This window comes from Xenopus laevis, chromosome 2L, assembly GCF_017654675.1.
Source record: "Xenopus laevis strain J_2021 chromosome 2L, Xenopus_laevis_v10.1, whole genome shotgun sequence".
In the NCBI taxonomy this organism is placed as follows: domain Eukaryota; kingdom Metazoa; phylum Chordata; class Amphibia; order Anura; family Pipidae; genus Xenopus; species Xenopus laevis.
The window spans coordinates 143,230,440-143,249,103 of NC_054373.1; the positions used below are offsets into that span (position 1 = coordinate 143,230,440).

Sequence of the window (18,664 nt, forward strand, 5' to 3'; positions counted from 1 at the left end):
GCTTCTTATATGATCCTATCAGTTTTGAATACGATCAATCGTTAAGCATCTGGGGCAGACTACTTAATTCAGAAAACAATGTGCTCCTCCTTTTTGTAATTTTAATCACTTTTGATTTTTCACCCTTGGGTCATTTTAATACATACCAATAAAGGTTACGTTTTACCTTCCTTGTTCATGGGATTTATGGAATAATAAATGGGGTTGTGCAACTTTTGGGTCATTCTTTACTCTCCACTGAATATTTATCATTTACCCTTGACCCTGCACACCATTTATGTGGTTTCTTGATCGGTGGAAGGTGCTTTATACTCCACTCTCTTTACATTACTATTCTCCTTTAAGTCCCTGAGGATGTTAAATTGTCATTCACCACAGTGACCAATAGCTTACCTCAATAGCGTTACTCTTTAAAAAGCATTCAATACACAGCCATCTATTTGAATTCTCCAAGGTGTTCCCTGTAAGAGTTCAGACTAGACACCTGCTCACTACAGAACCTTTCTGAAGAGCTCTGTACAGTGCATATGCTAAGTCTGAATTTGTGTGGGGATACCAGGGAGCCACTGGCGGTGCTTTAAAAATTGCCACTTAGTTACTCCTTCCAGGATGTACTACTGTAAAACACTATTTATTAGTAAATTCCCAGAATTACATTGCATCTTTCACTACCATTTGTAAAGATAAAACATATCTGCATATTAAAAATACTAATTTTTGGATGGATCCAAACATTCTCACATGTAATATTATACTTACCAGAGAAGTAATCTGTGATTATCCTGCCACGAACTGCCAGCGGTTTGTCTCCAAGTTCAGGTTCGACTGCAAGTGAAGCTTTAAGCTCATAAACATCATTGTATGTCTCACAAGCAAAGTTCTCGACAATATTATGCTGTATTCCAATATTGTGTAGAATGCAACAAACAACAATGATATCTGCCACCTTGGTTGGGTTGTACTGTAGCACACCACCTGGCTTATCCAAACATTTGAACTGACTTTTTAACAAGCTAAATGTTCGCTCAATAACAGAACGTATACGTGTATGTGCTTCATTATAGGAATGCTCAGCTGTGGTTGTAGGTTTTTTGACTGGTGTCAGAAGCCAGGGATGGCAGGTGTATCCTGGTCCACCTGTAAGCATTAAAAGAAGTGTAAGTGGCAATAAAATTCAAAAAAGCATTGTAGCACCTATAGCAGGACTATAGTCCTGCATTTGCAGTCAGTAATCTGTACAGGGGACACAATTCTGGGGTAACACTTAGCAGGGGGAGGCAGGGAGGGGGGCCAGTGGGGATTTATCACTGTGGGAGGTTTAGTTTTCCTTTATGGAGGCACTCATACTTACCCACCAGCCATCCACCGCGGAGTTTTCCATTCTTAAACGCATCATACACTGACGTCTGCTTCAAAATAACAGATTCCTGGGAGCTCCCTGGAAAAGCTGAATAGATACTTAGAATTTTGCCTTTACTGTCACATATGACTTGCACACTGACAGAGTGGAATCCCTTACTGTTTCTGTAAAGCTCCTCTCTTTCATGGGGAGGTGAAAGCGCAATGTGCATACAGTCCAGAACCCCCATTACATGTGGCATTCCAGAAATCCTGTAGAATCCCCTTTTTACCCTTTGCCATCCCGCTTTGTCTTTTGGGAAATATATAAAGGCTTTCAAGTGTTTTTTAATTGAATCTATTACTGGCCCCATAAATCTGGAAAATGCCGATTGGGACACCCCTCCGATGGAGGATGTCCTCGTCTGGAATGAGCCAGAAGCAAAGAAATGTAGGCAATTTAACAATTTCACCATGCCAGGAATGGCATGGCTCCGCTGGGTCAATGGATCGATGTCCCCTTTTATAAGTTCATACAGCTCATTAATTGCACTCTTGTTGAGTCTGTATCTTTGGATAATTTCCTCTTCTGTAAACACTTCTAGGCCTGTCCTTTCCCTAAATACACGTGGCTTTGGTGTCCTTCTCCTGCCATGTACTGGTGGCTTGCGTACAGGCAAGACTTTATCCTTGGGTCTTTGTACAGCTGCCCGCCTGATATGTTTCCGCTGCTTCCTCTCTCTTTCTTCCTCCTCTTCAGCTAATAGCAAATGCAACATCACCGGCCCAAACGCTTCCATTATGGAACAAACGTCAGTGCATATGCTTCTGTTTAGAAAAGGAGCCTGCAAGAACATAAAGCCACCCTTAGGCAGGTGAATTGTATTTGGAGCAGTTTGTCTCGAAAGCTTGATTTACGCTATTGCTCGGAGCTTGGTGCATAACATCAGAAATCTCTCTGCTGCACATATTCTATTTGCAGGCAGACAAATCACCTCTCTGGTGGGAATAGAAAACTGCTGCACCACAGATACAAGGAAGCTCAGAGAAAGGAAACAGGAGTGCAGCTACTTTATATTATGTAAACATAACTCTTAGTATGGACTTTGTACAAAGCACAGTGCTTTTTCTGCTAGTGGCATATACCAATAAAATAGTATCATATGCAGATTTTCAGCGGGCTAAACAACAAGGGAGTTAATTAGGAAGACACTTATGCAACAAGGCATATACATCCAGTGATACTCCCGGGCTTCACAAAATATGGGATCCGACTCCAATTTTTAATGGCAGTCAGAACCTGCGTGCTGCTCACCGTTAAACCCTTTGTGGTCCGGGTGCCTCCCACCCTGGACCCCTCATTTAAACCTTGGGGCCGGTACAATCCATCCGATCTCCCCACACACAGGACATGTATCTAGGTAAATACAAGACGAGTCTTACCCTGACGTCGTTGTGACCTGGGTGCTGCTGCCCGAGTCCATCACTAAGAAGAACGTAATCAGCACATAAATCGTTTTGGCAGCGCACTCCAGAACCACTTTGAAGAACCGCACACTTTCAGATTACGTGTAAAAGTTGACAGTCTTTATTTTAACATCTGATTTACAAAGAATAGCGTCTGAGGTCTGACAAGTTTCGTGACTACGCACGTCTTTGTAAATCAGATGTTAAAATCAAGATTGTCAACGTTTACCCATAATCTGGAAGTGTGCGGTTCTTCAAAGTGGTTACGGAGTGCGCTGCCGAAACGATTGACAAACAACAAGGGAGGTTTTGATTTTGGGTGCCAGCTGTTGTAATACTAACTACCTTAGGGTAACCTTTTTATAAGTGAAGGGTAAAACCTGTCAGAGGATCGCATCAGCAAACTGCTATGGTCCTAAAATGATGGGTGTTATTGTAACCGTCAGATATCAGGCAGACCATTTTGAAAGCCCCATACATGGGCCAATAAGCTGCTGTCTCTGCAGCTATATTGGCCCAGGTATGGCCACAAGTGCTGTCTCATGTTTAATAGGTGCTTTAGCTAAAAGTTATAGCTTGCCCAGCAACCATTGAACCATTTATATGATAAGACCACATGTTCCCTTTTTAACTTGAATCTATAAAATATACTTTATCTCAACAAAGTAAGCATAATGCCAGGTCTCACTCAAAATTGCTAAAAACAAATCTGTAGAATACAGAACAGGCATTGCTTGACTGCAGTGAGTAATGTACAGTATACTGTATATCTGCAAGTGGCTGAAACAATTGTTAGAAATATAATGGGGCACTTCAACCCAGAAAGCTGGAAGTTGTATAAGGTGATGTAACTGTAGGCCTGGTCAAGTTTCAGTAAATAATTAAGCTCTTCAGAGGTACTGATGTCAGTAATGTGGTCAATGCAAGATTGATCATTTAGTAACTGAATACATACTAATGGATATGTTAATTTACTGATATATGCCCATAATGGTGCCTTTACAATCAGCAGCTATAGGACATTTGCTACACACAGAATGAAGCACAATTCCTGAAAGTGTTATTTGGGTTTGAATTAGTCAGCAGCAAGGAAATATGCTGTGCTGGCCCTTTATTAGCAGGGGGCTCGAATGCTGTGTCTCTTGACTCGTACCTCTTGGGAATGGCAGCTGTCTCCGGGTGGAGCCTTTCCCTACATTCTGCCATTCTTTTCAGTGATGCGTGGTCATATATCCAAGAGCTTCAGCTGCTGTTACTTTACACTACCCGAGGCTTCTTTTAGCATCTCAGCTGTGGGAAAAGAATAAAAAAAGGATGCTACAGTTATGTTTTAATAACACATTGCCATTGAGTAACACAAAGGTCAGTAGGCAAATATGGAATTTACATGAGATCAACACACACACTGAACTGTGATAATATGTGAATAGTAACTGGCAAGCTGTATGGCAACACCACATCATATTACAACTATATTTCATGGAAAGGTGACGTTTGACATAATATATTTCAGCATGTCGTTTTAAGTACATATGTAGCTTATGAAGAACCAGGGCAGCCATCAGGGTGGGATAGGGGGGAGAGTTGTAGGGGGCCCTGAAGGTAAGGGGGGCCCGGCCACGCCACACTTACTTGATTAGCTGGGCCCCCCATCTTTCTGAGAGCTGCTGACTTCGGGAAGGCATGGACGTTTAAGGGGTCCTGGCCACCAATATTTTTTAATGGGGAGACCCTGGCCACCAATGTTTTTTTATGGCGGGCCCTGACCACCAATATTTTTTTATTTTTATTAACATGTGGGAACCCTAGCCACCAATATTTTTTTGTTTTTTTACTGTGTGGTGGGGGGGGGACCTGTGGGGTGGGGTGGGCAGACCTGTAGGTGGGGCTTGCGATGGGTGCAGCCCAGGGGGCCCAGTAAATTTTGTCGTATGGGGCCCTGCGATTTCTGATGGCAGTCCTGTGAAGAACATACAGGTATTTAGATTTATACAGACACACAAAAAGCAAACAGTATTTGGTGCAGATCCTGGTTTGTAGATGCTGTGTCATTTACACATTTAACCCCACTGCACAAGCTCAGCTCCATGGAGGCACTCATTCCTGGAGAGATGTTGTGCTGCCGTGTTTTGTAACCATAGAATCCACAGGTTAAGCAACCTTATCCTGGCGAGCCTATTATCACTTGTTCTAGAGAACTCCAGGCACCAGTGTAGCATTGCCATAGCAACTAAGAGCTGTTCTACTAATTGTTCCTGAAAGCAGAACTGGGGGAAGGGAAGTGGAATTGCACAGAAGGGCAAGTTACAAGGGCAAGAACAGGGAGAGATTAATTTGATTACATTTTTAGATTTAAATGCACATATGAATTACATCTACAGCATTCTCAATCCAAAAGAAAAGGCATAGTTTTATTACAGACCAAATGCGTATAATTTTGCTTGGAGTCGACCAAGCATAATGAGCAAGTCAATTATATTTCTTGTATTCTAGGCCATATGCTAAAGTCTATATATCTGTATTGAACTGAATCAGGGCCATTACTGTATGTAAGGGATTATGTAAATTCAGCTGGACCCATGCGAGGGGGCCCGCCACGAAGGCTTTGTGTGCCGCCAAAAGCGTTTAGTCCATTTTATTTTGCCCTGGGGCTCATGTGCATTAAACACAGCCGTGAATTTTGCATCTTTGTAAACTATATTATAATAAAGGCAGGGCCTGGTATAAGACAGACTAGATAGTAATTATGCACGCACAATGCACAGGAGCCTAGAACAGATGCTTGTAACCCGCCCCCCACTTTACCAAAGGCAATTGCGTATGAATGAGATGAAGGGCTGCTACAGCCGCATTGCAGAAATCCTGTCTCTGGGCCTACAGGAGAGTAAATACAGGATATTACCAAGAAGTGTACAGGCAGTATATTTACTTGAGTATTGTTATGATGTGTTGCTATGCTGAATATTTACAATTGCCTTTGCTGCATTTCTCAGCATGAAGTGTTTGGATAAACCCTTGCATCTCAGGGATTTATTCTCTTTAAAGATTTTTTTTTTTCACATGTACAAACAACCTCCTTACACAAAGGTTGAAGCTATTTGCCTCTCATCTTCTCTTGCTTTTCTCACATCATTCTTCTGGCTGCTGGAGACACTGCACGCAAAGTGAAGACTTCTGAAATCAGAAGGTATTTACTTGTCTCATAGTAAGAAGAAATTCACTGGCAAACAGGAATATCAGCAGCAGGGCAAGCCCTTGCAATTCTATTTGGCACACTGCATTAATAAAATTGCAAGGGCTTGCCCTGCTGCTGATATTCCTGTGTGCCAGTGAATTTCTTCTTACCTTGGATGTGAGGTGGCCGATTCCAATATCACTGGGCACCAGGAGAAACTATTTGACCGGGCTGTGTAAACAGACCCGGACTGGCAATCTGTGTGTTCTGGCAAATGCCAGAGGGGCTGCTATAAGGTCCCATAGAAAGTCAGTATTTAGTGGGCTGGTGTGGCCTCTGTGTACCTGAAATGCCAGGGCCTATTTTAATTCTCAGTCTGGACCTGTGTGTGAGTTGTGCTGGTCCTACAAACTCACTTGGAATTTACTTGTCTCATGCCATACACACAGCACTGCCTAGATACCAAAAATGAGAGTTTTAATACTCCCATAAGGCATCATGGGCAGAGACATGCAAATCACTCTTTTATGTCCCTTTGGCCAACTATGCATTCAGAACAGCTGGTTTATAGCACAGATACAGCCTAATGGTTCAGAGCCATATATCCAAACTTGCAGACAGCCTGTTTCGATTTTGATAGATCTCATCAGTGCAAGATATTGGAAATGGCTTCTGAGAGGGTAGGACTGCCCCTAATTCTGCAAAACTCCCACCATGGTTTTTCGAAACATTTTATCATCTACTTTGTCAGCTACAAGACTTACAACCAGGTCCGGACTCGGATTTAAAATAGGCCCTGGTATTAAAGGTACACAGAGGCCTGAACAGCCCCCTACAGCCTGTTATATCTGCATCATTCAGTGTGTGCTTACAGGTGACGACACACATAGCTACTAGTAGCAGCCACTTGTTGTAGCTACAAAATGCCAAAAAACACCCTACTATAGACCATACTGATAATTGCCTCCATTTTGGAATAGCAGTGACAAGTAGCTGCTACTAGTAGTTCTGTGTGTCTTCACCCTAATAATGCAAAGATTACACCAGCCTGCAGTAGAAATCCAATTTTATCAGCCCAATAATTAGTGGTTGTCTATGGTAGAGTCTGCGCGGAACCAATTTTTAAGACCCAAACCCGCAACCCACATACCCACTTTGATCCTCTACCCACCCGACCCACAACCCGCCGACCACCATTAAACAGTAAGTGATGTTGCTGCAAACCGGAAGTGAAATAATCTAAAGTGGGTGGGGTCAAACAAAGTTTTGCAAAATTATAAAATAAGTAAAATATAGACAATATAACATAAATTTAGATGAGACTCCCATCCCAACCCGCATCTATACCCGCCCCCGAAAATCCTATCCACATCCTGTTTTTTTGCGGGTAACCCGCGGGTACCCGGCCCGCTGCAGGACACTGGTCTATGGTATTTTACAGCAGTCCCTCATTTGCCAGAATCCACATATTGACAGTATGGGCCTGTTTGCAACCCTCTTCTTCTGAATTATGGAACAGCCACTCAGTGTGCACTCCACATTGATCTGGTGGTCTGAAAAATCAAAAAGTTCAATTTAATCAACCCTCAAGATATAGAAAGACAATCCCTTTAGAAAGGTGTCCTGGTATTTCCTATCACCATAAACCACCCACATTATTATCAATTTATAGTTATTGCATCACAATTCTTCTTATAGAGATTCCTGTTTCATTACCTGGCCTCACAAGACTAAAATATCAATCCACGCCATACACTGACTGCTAAAATCAACATTTTTCCTATATGTATGGTGGCCTGTCAATTTCAATTACTATTAATGTACTATGGCTATTGGTTGCTTTGTGGGTCGAGCAGGTTTTAAAAAGGTCATCTGGCACTGTACCAAATTGGCAGGTTCATGGTCCATCGGCAGTGCTTAACAGTCACTATTGCCTATTGCAATTTGCGTCTCCATGTGCACATTTCTTTTCTAAACGAGGAGATGATTTGGGTTAACTGTTAATCTTTAGGCATATGGCATACAGATATTTTCCCGTTCCTGACCTCATGGTGACTCAGATTTTGCCTTTCCACAATCTTCCTGGATGTTGTCCCATTTCCTGATTCGTGGCCTCACGCAGTGTCTAATTCTTCTCTCCGTTCTGCCACTTAACATCATACTCACCCTGAATAACTTGCCTCTGACATTAACCATATCCAGTCCTTTTGGTATATGTTATTACCATTCTTATTTACATTGCACCAACTTTATCTTCACTATTCACATGAAGGGAATATCTAATTATTAGCACCAATTCCTCCTTAAAATCTCATACATGTACTTATTATTTCCTTTTTAACCATATCCACAGTCCTTTTGGTACATGTTATTACCATTCTTATTTATATTGCACCAACTTTATCTTAACTATTCACATGAAGAGATCTAATTATTAGCACCAGTTCCTCCTTAAAAGCTCATACATGTACTGATTATTTCCTACCTTAAAGGACCAGTGAAGATGGCCATATATGCACAGCTTTAAGCTGCCGATTCATCAGCTTATCTGCCTGTGGCTGAGGTCCTCTGATCAGTTTGTTGATGCAGTATTCGCCCCTATTCCAGTCATTGTAATCTGATCCTTTGCCCCTGGGGCAAACGATCAGATCTTTGGTGGGCATATTAGGGGAATGATCTGCTCTCTTGGCACCCTATAATGTATGGCCACCTTTACACCCCAATAAGATGTGTTAATATAAATAAGTTGATGTGTGGTTATCGGGATGGCCAGTCAAATTGAAATTGGGCTATAGAACAGAAGTTGATATAGTAGATAACTGATACACTTACTAGAATGCAATGGCATTAGTTAGTTAGGAAAATAAACAGGATTACAAATACTATTTATGTCTCTCTACAGAACTATAGAATGGAAATGGGATGTGTGCTGCCAGGAAATAGTCTCTTTGTGGATGCTGGATGTAAAAGTTTGTTAAATGTTGTTATGATGTTGGTTGTTTAAATTTAAAACCTCCATTTTGTAATGAATGTTGCCCCCAGGCTCCTTGTCCTCTCAACTCATCTGCTTTGCTTTATTCAGGCAGTTGGAACTAACCTTTAAACTTTTACCTGCAATGCTATCTCTAGTGCTACGCGTACATCATGGCACACATTCACCCATCTCAGTGCTGCCAACAGCAGGGTTTTATCCCTAGTCTCCTATTCATAGCTACTGTATACTGGTTCTGACTATCAAGCTACCCCTCCTGAAACCCTTCTAGTCTCCCCTATCCTGACAATGAACTCTCATGGTCAGAACATTCTGATTTATTTTTCCTACTTATTTTAATCTGAATGGTTAATAGTAGATCGTTAGACTGAAAAAAAAACGAGCATTCGTCACACAAAGAATAAAATCTGCACATCTATTCTGTGTGTCTGATCCAGTGTATGGGCTAAATAGAAGAATAATTAGGAGCCCCCACAAACTGCAGCATCCACTTACCAATGACTAAAAAAAAATATGCAGCTGAAACAAACATCCTGTTTTTATATATTGTGTCACTTTCCCAATCAAAATGCTATCTGTAAGATTAAAAAATGGGATAAACTACACAAGGCAAAAATAAACTATAAAATGTGTATATGCATGTATTTCTCTCCTTGGTGCTGTGGGCAAGGCTGTGCCTTTAAATCCATCCTGCATTCTCAAGCAGAAGCTGCCCTCCCACCATTGGCTGCACACAGAACACACAATGCTGCATGATTCCTGTGCTGTCTCTGCAGTCCCACAAAGGGCGGTGTCCGGCAGTCTCTCTACATACACACACACAGTGATCTCACACACAGCACAATGGAGTGGAGGAGGGACAGACAAACTGCAATGCGACAAAATCCCTGCAGAAAAAAAAAAAAAGATGGAGGAAACGGACATAAGGCAATAAAAAAGCTCTAATGACATTTTTGTAACCTATTCCCCTTGGAAAGCAAGAAATTGTGGGTACAGTGACAGTGTGTTAGCAACTATGATAAGAAGTATTCTTTAAATGCATGTATATTTTTATTTATACAGTGCTACTTATGTACACAGCGCAGTACAGTAGAACAAGAAATAATGAATACAAAGTACAGTTGCATTAAGGATTAAGAGCTATTTATTAAAGATACAAAAGGATGTCCCTGTCGTGTAGAGCTTACAGTCTAATAATGTATGCAATAAGTAGCAAGTTATACAGCATTCATATAGTCTGCAGCATAGTAAATATTAGGGAAGTCTGGCAAAGAAGCCAAACAAAAGCTTTTTTTTTTTTTTTTTTTTTTTAGGAGATTTAAGAAAATCACACCAGGAGTCCCCAATCTGTTTTTTTTTTACCTTTTAGCAACATTCAAAGAGATGGGGAGCAACACAAACATGAAAAATGTTCCTAGGTGGTGCAAAATAAGTGCTGTGATTGGCCATTTGGTAGCACCAGGTGGTCTGGCAGCCTACAGGAGGCTCTATTTGGCAGTACACCTGGTTTTTATGCAACCAACGCTTGCCTCCAAGCCAGGAATTCAAAATTAAATCCTGGCTTGGAGGCCTCTGTCAAAAGAAACACTGCATTTCTTTCCTTCTATTGTGTATACACAGGCTTCTGTATCAGACTTCCTGCCTTTAGCTTACACCTCCTTGCCACGGGCATGATCATGCTCAGTTTGCTCCTCTCCCCCCCCTTCTCTGCTGTATTCTGAGCCCAGAGCTGTAAGTGAGCAGGGAGAGACTGAGGCAGGAAGTGATGTCACACTAAGCTAGTACTGCAGTTGCTATCCTAAACACACAGAGAGCTTCTAGAGCTTTTTACTCAGGTATGGTAAAACATTCTACAGAATAAATATAGCATTCTAGCTTGCACAATTGCAGCTTATCTATTTTCAATAAAATGCCTCTGTAGCTTTCCTTCTCTAATAAAATACAGTAGTGTTACTAAAAACAACTGGGCCCCACGGCAAAAACAATTTCGAATAATCTCCCGCCCGTTTCTGGACTCTGAGAATATGACATTGGGAGGACTATTCCTCCTGCCCCCCCCCACAAGTCTCAAGCTCTGCTTTGGGTCACTTGGATATTGATTATATACACATGATCGAGCATGCCAGACCCACTACCACCCACAACAGCACTCTGCACTCAGAAGTACACATATGTTAGACCTAAATACCCTAGGTGTTTTTCATAAATATTCAAGGCCACGTCAATAAATAAAAGTGACAATAGCTACAGTTTCCACCATCAACTGACAGCCTTCTGTTTACGGTGCTGAGAAAACTGGGTCATTGCAGAACTGGATTAGGCCTAGTAGTAAGAAATAGCAAGAAAGCAACATAATATTGATTACCAGGATAATATTCATACTACTACAGGGGAGCAAAGAGAGGAAGGCCAAGTCATTCCATGAGAAGTCAGCATGGCATTGCACATTACAGCGAGCATCTGGCTATGTGGGGAGGGGTTTGGAGCAGCTGCTAAATGTATAGTGACTGTTACTGCTTGCCACTATATGGGCTTTTATGAAAATATATCAAAGGGGAGGAAGTAAGAAAGAATAACAGTTCATAAAATGAATAATCAAATGCATTGGTCAGCATATTCCTACTGGCTCTAAAGGAACTCTCCTGTATGAATAGTTTGTGCTTTAAAAAGATGGAATACAGGCAGTGTGAGAGATAAAGAGAACATATCTGGCAACTCATCATCTGCTTATACCACTATCTAGGCACAAGCAGCATTGAGGTGGGGGGGAGCCAGGTCTTCTATATAATATTATGTTCACTGAATAGGAAGCAGTGATCCTCGAGACCAGAGTCACATGATGCTATGGAACAAAGGGCAGCGAAAAGAGAAGAAAAGATCTTGCTTTAGGCACTTTATAGGTACTGGGCACAAGCTTGGCACAGGGAGAAATCTCACTCCTCGTTTGTCAGGGATATTTATGTTTATTAGGATATGTAGGTACCAATGTAAATCTGGTAGGTGTAAAAAGCCCCATGGTGGTACTCTTGGTACCAGTTATGTCATGTCCGAGAGCACTATCACACACTTGTATTCGGTGGGATTGGGATCAGCAAAAAACGATCAGCATGACCTATAGGTAACTTTTAATGTGCATTCATATTTTTAAAAGTAGTTTTTTAGTGTCAGTATCACTGTAAGTGGACATGGCTTCTGCATTGCTACACCTGGAAATGCTGCCTCTGTTTAAGTACAGCTAAAGGCAAAAATCATAGTTTGACTAATGGTAAAAGTGCCCCTGATGGAGCCTAAGGACCAGTACAACAATGCAGAATGAGAAAGATGATAGCTATGTTGCTGCCATTCATGTTCCTTACAACAAAGACTGCTCTCTATTCAGCATGGTCACATGACTGCAACTGTCACAGCACCAAGTCTTTTCGTTAAAGCCGTTAGCTCTGAGCTCACAATTATCTCCATACAGGATGTAATTATTCACTTCCAATCTCCTCCATTACAATATGTGCAAGCTAAGCAGAGTCTATTCTACCTTATGTCCATTAGCAGCTGAGCTAGACTGCCATATGTAATAATATTGGCTGTGCTCCCTTGGGAAAGCAGATGGCAAATAAAATGGAACGTATAATCAATAAATAAATTAAGCTCCCTTGTTCAAATCTCCCTCATTCTTTAGCAGAAAGCCATCTGTGATATTTACGAAGGCTTCAGTTGGTGCAGTTCCTGGCGAGATTATCAATTAAACTATAAATCCATGAAAGCTTTATTGCTTGGAAGTGCAAGGAAACAATATGCCACTGGTAGCACTAATGTAGGGGCAGAGAGTCACAATAAATGAAAATATAAATAGGAGTATGTTTTATCATGATGAACATTAGCAGTGATACCAGCAGGGGACTCCTGCACAATCTGTAGTACAAAAGCCTTGAACAAGCTTTATTTCTCAACCATGTGTCGGCAGTATCATGGACCAGACAATTGCTTTAGCTGTGCATTACAGCTGGGGACTAGAGAAGGGCGTAGGCTGTCTGCATTCCATCAGCAGCTGAATAGCGCCAACTTGTGGAATCATTTGCCAGGGATACGGATGTTAATATGTTTCTGTAGTAAATTGCTGTTCTAATATACAATGCTCCCTCTTGTGGCCACTCGGGCTAAACCCAGGAAATGATCATCTGCATTCATATTTCTCTTATATTAAAGGAGAACTTAAACTTAACTAAAGAAGTAGGCTAGAAATGCTGTATATTATATTTTGGGCTTCTGTACGAGGACCAAAGCAACCACAGCTGGCAATCTGGAGATTCCAGCAAATGGGGGCTGCTATTACACACGGGCGTTTTTGCCTGCGCTCCCCTGCGTTGTGCTTTCTTCCGTTCAGCCGCAGGGGAGCGCAGGAGTAGACGCAGTCAATCATTTTGAAGGGGGCTGTACTCACACAGACGCATATAAGCGACAAACGTGGGTTGGGACGCAGCATGTTGCATTTCACCTGAGTTTGGCGCATATATGCATCTGTGCGAGTACAGCCCCCTTCACAATAATTGACTGCATCTACTCCTGCACTCCCCTGCGGCTGAACGGAAGAAAGCACAATGCAGGTGAGCGCAGGCAAAAACGCCAGTGCGTAAGAGCCCACAGATAGTCTCTGTTTGCCAAGCCTCTGTGTACTTGAAATGCCAAGTGCTAATTAAAAAGCAATGCACCGGCCCCCATCAGTGTTGCATTAAATATTTATTCCAAATAAACCAACAAAATCGGAGCTGAAAACTGTGCAATATGACCACACAAATCACTTCAGATGGGGTCAGTAACCCCTATTTGAAAGCTGGGAAGAGTCAGAAGAAGGAAGCAAATAATGAAGACCGATTGAAAAGTTGCTTAGAATTTGTCGTCCTATAACATACTTTTACTAAGGGTCGAAGTGAATTTTCGAATTAAAAAACTTTGAATTTTGAAGTATTTTTTGGGTATTTCAACCATCGAATAGGCCAAATTCGACATAGATTCCAATAGAAAATACTTTGAATATTCGACCATTAGAAAATCGAAGTACTATCTCTATAAAAAACTTCGCCACTTTAAACCTGCCGAATTGCTATGTTAGCATATGGGGACCTCCTAGAACCTAGAGCCAAAATTTGGCTAAGTTTTAGAAAGCTGAACTATATTTTTTTGAAAATAGTTCAGTCGATCAATTAAATCGACGAATGGTTAAACTATTTTACTTCTTCCGAAAACGGGCAAAAGAAAATCAAAAAGAAAAGTCTGACTATCGAATAAGGCCTATTTGATGGTCGAATTTCGAAGTTTTTTTACTTTGAAATTCGACCCTTGATAAATCTGCCCCTAAAAGTTAACTTAAAGATGACCCACTCCTTTGTTACAATAAATTATAATATATGAATTAATACTACTACAATTCAAGTGCTTTACATTAAAGGAACACATATCCGAGTTGCTTTCATATGTAGAATTTCTTGCAGATTATTGTATTGTTGTGCAGTTTTTTCTTAGGGAAGTCAACCCAAAATAACATTTTATCTAATGAAACTTCCCAAAATAAATGCATGAAACATTTTTGATGGTTTTAAAGTTATTAGTAACATGAAACAGGGTTACTGTGCGTACCAGGCCCTTCTGAAAAATTTTCTGCAGAGAAGGCCTGGAGAATGCTAGTTACGCCTCGGATACACCTGTTCAGAGGGAAAAAACAGACGATCCCATGAACATGCATCATTGTTCATTTAAATACAGGTATGGATGCATACCACCTGGGGGTTTCTGGATAACGGATCTTTCCATAATTTGGATCTCCATATACCTAATGTAAAAATTAAACTTAATAGGATTGTTCTGTGTGCAATAAGAATTACTTATATATTAGTAAGGATCAAGTACAAGGTACTGTTTTATTATTACAGAACAAAAAAAGGAAATAGTTTTTAAAACTTAAAATTTAAATGGAGTCTATGGGATATGACATGACATGAGCTTTCTGGATAATGGATCCAATACCTGTACCTACCAGAATACAAGAAGGTACATGATGGAGCAATGTTGGGCTTCCTGTGATTTTTTTTTCTAAAAACGTGGAGTCAGAATGGCCTAAATACACCCCAGAATAGCTTCCTATGGGAATGATGTGAGGATTGCAGTACAGAAAATGTTAATTTAAGCCTTGCATGAAATGAGGTTTGTCTATATTTTGGAGTAAGAATCATCAGTGTGGGCATTTTTCCAAAATTCCCAGTGACAGAAATGAAGGGTGTTCTGGTTGTTATTATGACTTTTCATCCTAAAGTGTGGAAGGACAAAAGGCAACATTTCTAAAATTGCCCACTTTTGGCACAACTCTTTGCCACAGGAAAAGGATTAGCAATGGCTGCTGGTTAGAAATCATTTTTTGTTTGCCATGATCCTCCCTGAGAGGCCTGGGCTGGCTACTCCCATAGGTCAGTCGTACCAAAAGAATGAAACAAGGGACCAAATTATGAGGCAACCCCTTAACTTCTTCTGGTCATTGTTTAAAGATTGATGAAAATAAGTTTGCTGCACTCAAAATGAACATTATTATGATCACTTATGGATTCTTAGAAGTCTCTTTCCCATGTCCTGACTATAGTAAGGCCCCTCAGTGCAGCAGTTGCAAGTGGGGGACAGCAGGTATTGAACAAGATGGCAACAATAAGTCTTTCAGTTTCACCAACTCATGCTGCAGATGTTACACACAGAAGATAGGTGTGTGAGTGGGGAGTGGCATTTCATTATTGAAAGGTAGGATATAATAATCCACCATAGGATATATAATCCACCAGAGGGAAGCAGAGAACAGCAGGTACCAATTTCTCTTGCTTTTTGAATTCAAAATTCTAAGGTTCTGAAACACTGTCTCCTCCAATAGTCTAAGCAAGAGCCACGGAGCTGGAATTCAAATTACGTTAATATTTTCTGCCATGCTAATTCTGTAGCATGTGAGTTGTGGGGTTGTCTGGCCTTTCTGCAAATTTGGTTGGACAGCAGCCCCCTGTTACAGCTGCCATACATAGCAAGATCTACTTGTCTAATCAAATAAACTTTTCAGATTTGTCCATTCATGTGGCAGGGCAGACTGGAGAGGGTATCTTTTGGGATCAAAACCCCAGCCGATATTTTAAAGGGAGATTTTAAAGAGGTTGTTCACTTTCCAACACATTTTTTTCAGTTCAGTTGGTTTCAGATAGTCACCAGAAATAAAGACTTTTCTCCAATTACTATTTTCTGTGTGTGACCGTTTTTTTTAAAATTGATGTGTAAGTCTAAACTTTCACCTTTCTGAAGCAACTCGGGGGGGGTCGCCGACTTTCTAAACTGTTCTAGATTAATACATTTAATTAATTTATTTGTTATATTTGTCCCTATTTGTTATATTTGTCCCTGCTGAGCAAAATCCCAGAGTTGTATTAAAGGCAGCTGTTACAATTGATACAATATTTGCTTATACGTCAGAGATGCATCAACTAAATGTCACAAAATCGTGACAATTAAGTTTCTGCACCTGAATTACTGAGCGGTCAGGCTGAAACATCAATGACAGGAACTTTAAACAGGAAAAACAGGAAAAAAAAGTAGTTGAAAAAATTCTTTATTTCTGGAGAACTATCTGAAAACAATTCAACTGAAAAAGTGTTTGGAAGGAGAACAACCCCTTTAACTGATCCGATTGGCTAATTATTATTATTAACAAAATGTATTTTTAGAGCGCCAACATATTGAGTAGCGTTGTAAAATAAATTTGTTTATAATTCTAGCTTGAACCCGCCATTTGCAGTGAAATATATGTGGGAATAATAAAAAAAAAAAAAAATTACTAGGTATTGCCTTGAGCACTCTTTTTTTGTTAAGTGTTTCATTTTCATACATAAACATACCATTTTGGGGACATTAAACCTCCTCAGGTGTAAGGTTAATATATACAATGTATACAATACCTTGTGTGCTGGCTACAAACGTACAGAATATAAACAGCACTTAGGATGAATCAATTTATAGACCACCCCCACCGATGATGTCACAAAAGGGGTGGGGCAGGCACACGCCTATAAAACAGGAAGTGAATGGTCACGGGCGGGTAGAGTAAGCCCCACCACCTGCTCCTGTTATTGCTCTCTAAGCGGAATACCTTACTATGGCATCTACCCCAGTGTGCATCTTACTACGACCATACCAACAGTCTTTGCTAACTGTAGTGAGATTGAGCTCTCAAATGCAAAAGGGTCATGCTGAAGAAGAATCAGGGGCTTGTCTGAGTCCATTGGAGGTTAGGCCCAAGATTGTGCTATAGTTTTCTCCATTTGTACAAGCTATATAAATAAGGTTTTGCAGCCACAAATAACAAGGCTTCTGCAAACAGCATGATGCCTCCAGCATAAGTGTGTGACCTGATCTGCATATCAGTCATTTGGGATGATTGCTCAACCCTTGTACAGTGGCAAGACTCATCTTATAGCTCTGGGGAAATAATGAATTCATTTTATATAAACATAGCCCATAGCATTTGCACATGGACACAACATGTTAGGCAGGTTCATGGTTGCACTGAATATTTCCTTGTGTACATATAACACAATAAATGCCTGGGTAATTAATATGTTCATCTGATGTGCCTTTTTCTGGTTCAGATGATTTTGTTTGCTTTGGAAATGGTATAGCTTATAGTGTAGAACACTGGCTTACAGTGTATTTATTTTGCCTTAGACAGTTATTAGTATGGGAGAGATGGCAAGGTACATTGTATTTCTAAATATTTTCATTCAAAGCAAAACTGCCAGCTCTCCATTTACTCACTTATGATAGGGGGATGCATATAACAGCAGCTGTTTTGAATACCCAGCGGGCTGTAAATGCAGTCCCATGTTAATCACTGCATTGATTTTTAGTGAATAACAGTGATTAATTTGGCACAATGGATGACAGGCACCCTTTAAATATGTAGTAGAAAAAAGGCATATAAATCATATATTACTTTGTTGTCATTCATATCCTCTAACTTCCCCTTTAAATTAGTTGGATTATGAGAATTGGATTTTGGATGGGGAAATTAGTACACACTAGTTCATGCTACTTAGTTGTCAGGGTCCTCCCACCTTGTGCCCATGTTTATTATCCCACTGTGTGGACCCAGGGTCCCTGGGTGGAGAACCCTGTACTTTTTTTCTTTTACATTCACCCATATAGCACATCTAACCATGCCCCATTCAGCCCCTACCACACCTGGTTAAAAGACACATACGATAGACCCAGACTCCACCCACTCTAATGAAAGCCCAACCCCAAGTGTTGCCTACACAGAGCACACAAAGTCAGGTGGAGCTCCATTGTAAAAAAAATCTTTTTGGAGCTTCACCCATCACCACTATGTGGGTGTCTCCCACAGCTCCCTATGGGAAGTGGAGAAATAAAAGGGGCATTTTGTGCTTTATGTGCCATAGCCCTTACTTTCATTTAGTAAAGCTTTCAGACCCAATTGACTCAGGCAGGAAGTGATGTCACAACTAGCTAATATGGCAGCTGCTATCTTAAACAAACAAATAGAGCTTCTAGAGCGGTTTACTCTGGTATGGTAAAGCATTCTACAGAATAAATATAGTGTTATAGCTTGCATTATTGTGGCTATTGTGTATCTATTGGGAATAAACTGCTTCTGTAGCTTTCAT

The 18,664-nt window shown here is 40.7% G+C and overlaps 1 protein-coding gene across 4 annotated transcripts in view; it reads right to left on the minus strand.

The window, feature by feature from the left end:
• The window catches only part of LOC108708553 (putative nuclease HARBI1), a 31,643-nt gene that overhangs the window by 1,963 nt on the left and 11,016 nt on the right, over nt 1-18,664 (minus strand). For 3 of the 4 annotated variants that reach the window (XM_018247377.2, XM_041582491.1, XM_018247378.2), the window contains 3 exons: nt 3,959-4,095; nt 1,352-2,183; nt 760-1,137 (listed from right to left, as the gene is read on the minus strand). In XM_018247377.2, the coding sequence (XP_018102866.1) occupies nt 760-1,137; nt 1,352-2,138 (1,165 nt within the window). In that variant the 5' untranslated portion in view covers nt 2,139-2,183; nt 3,959-4,095. Of the gene's footprint in view, nt 1-759; nt 1,138-1,351; nt 2,184-3,958; nt 4,096-8,835; nt 9,860-18,664 lie in introns of those variants that run through there. The other variant, XR_001934490.2, reaches the window with a different exon arrangement.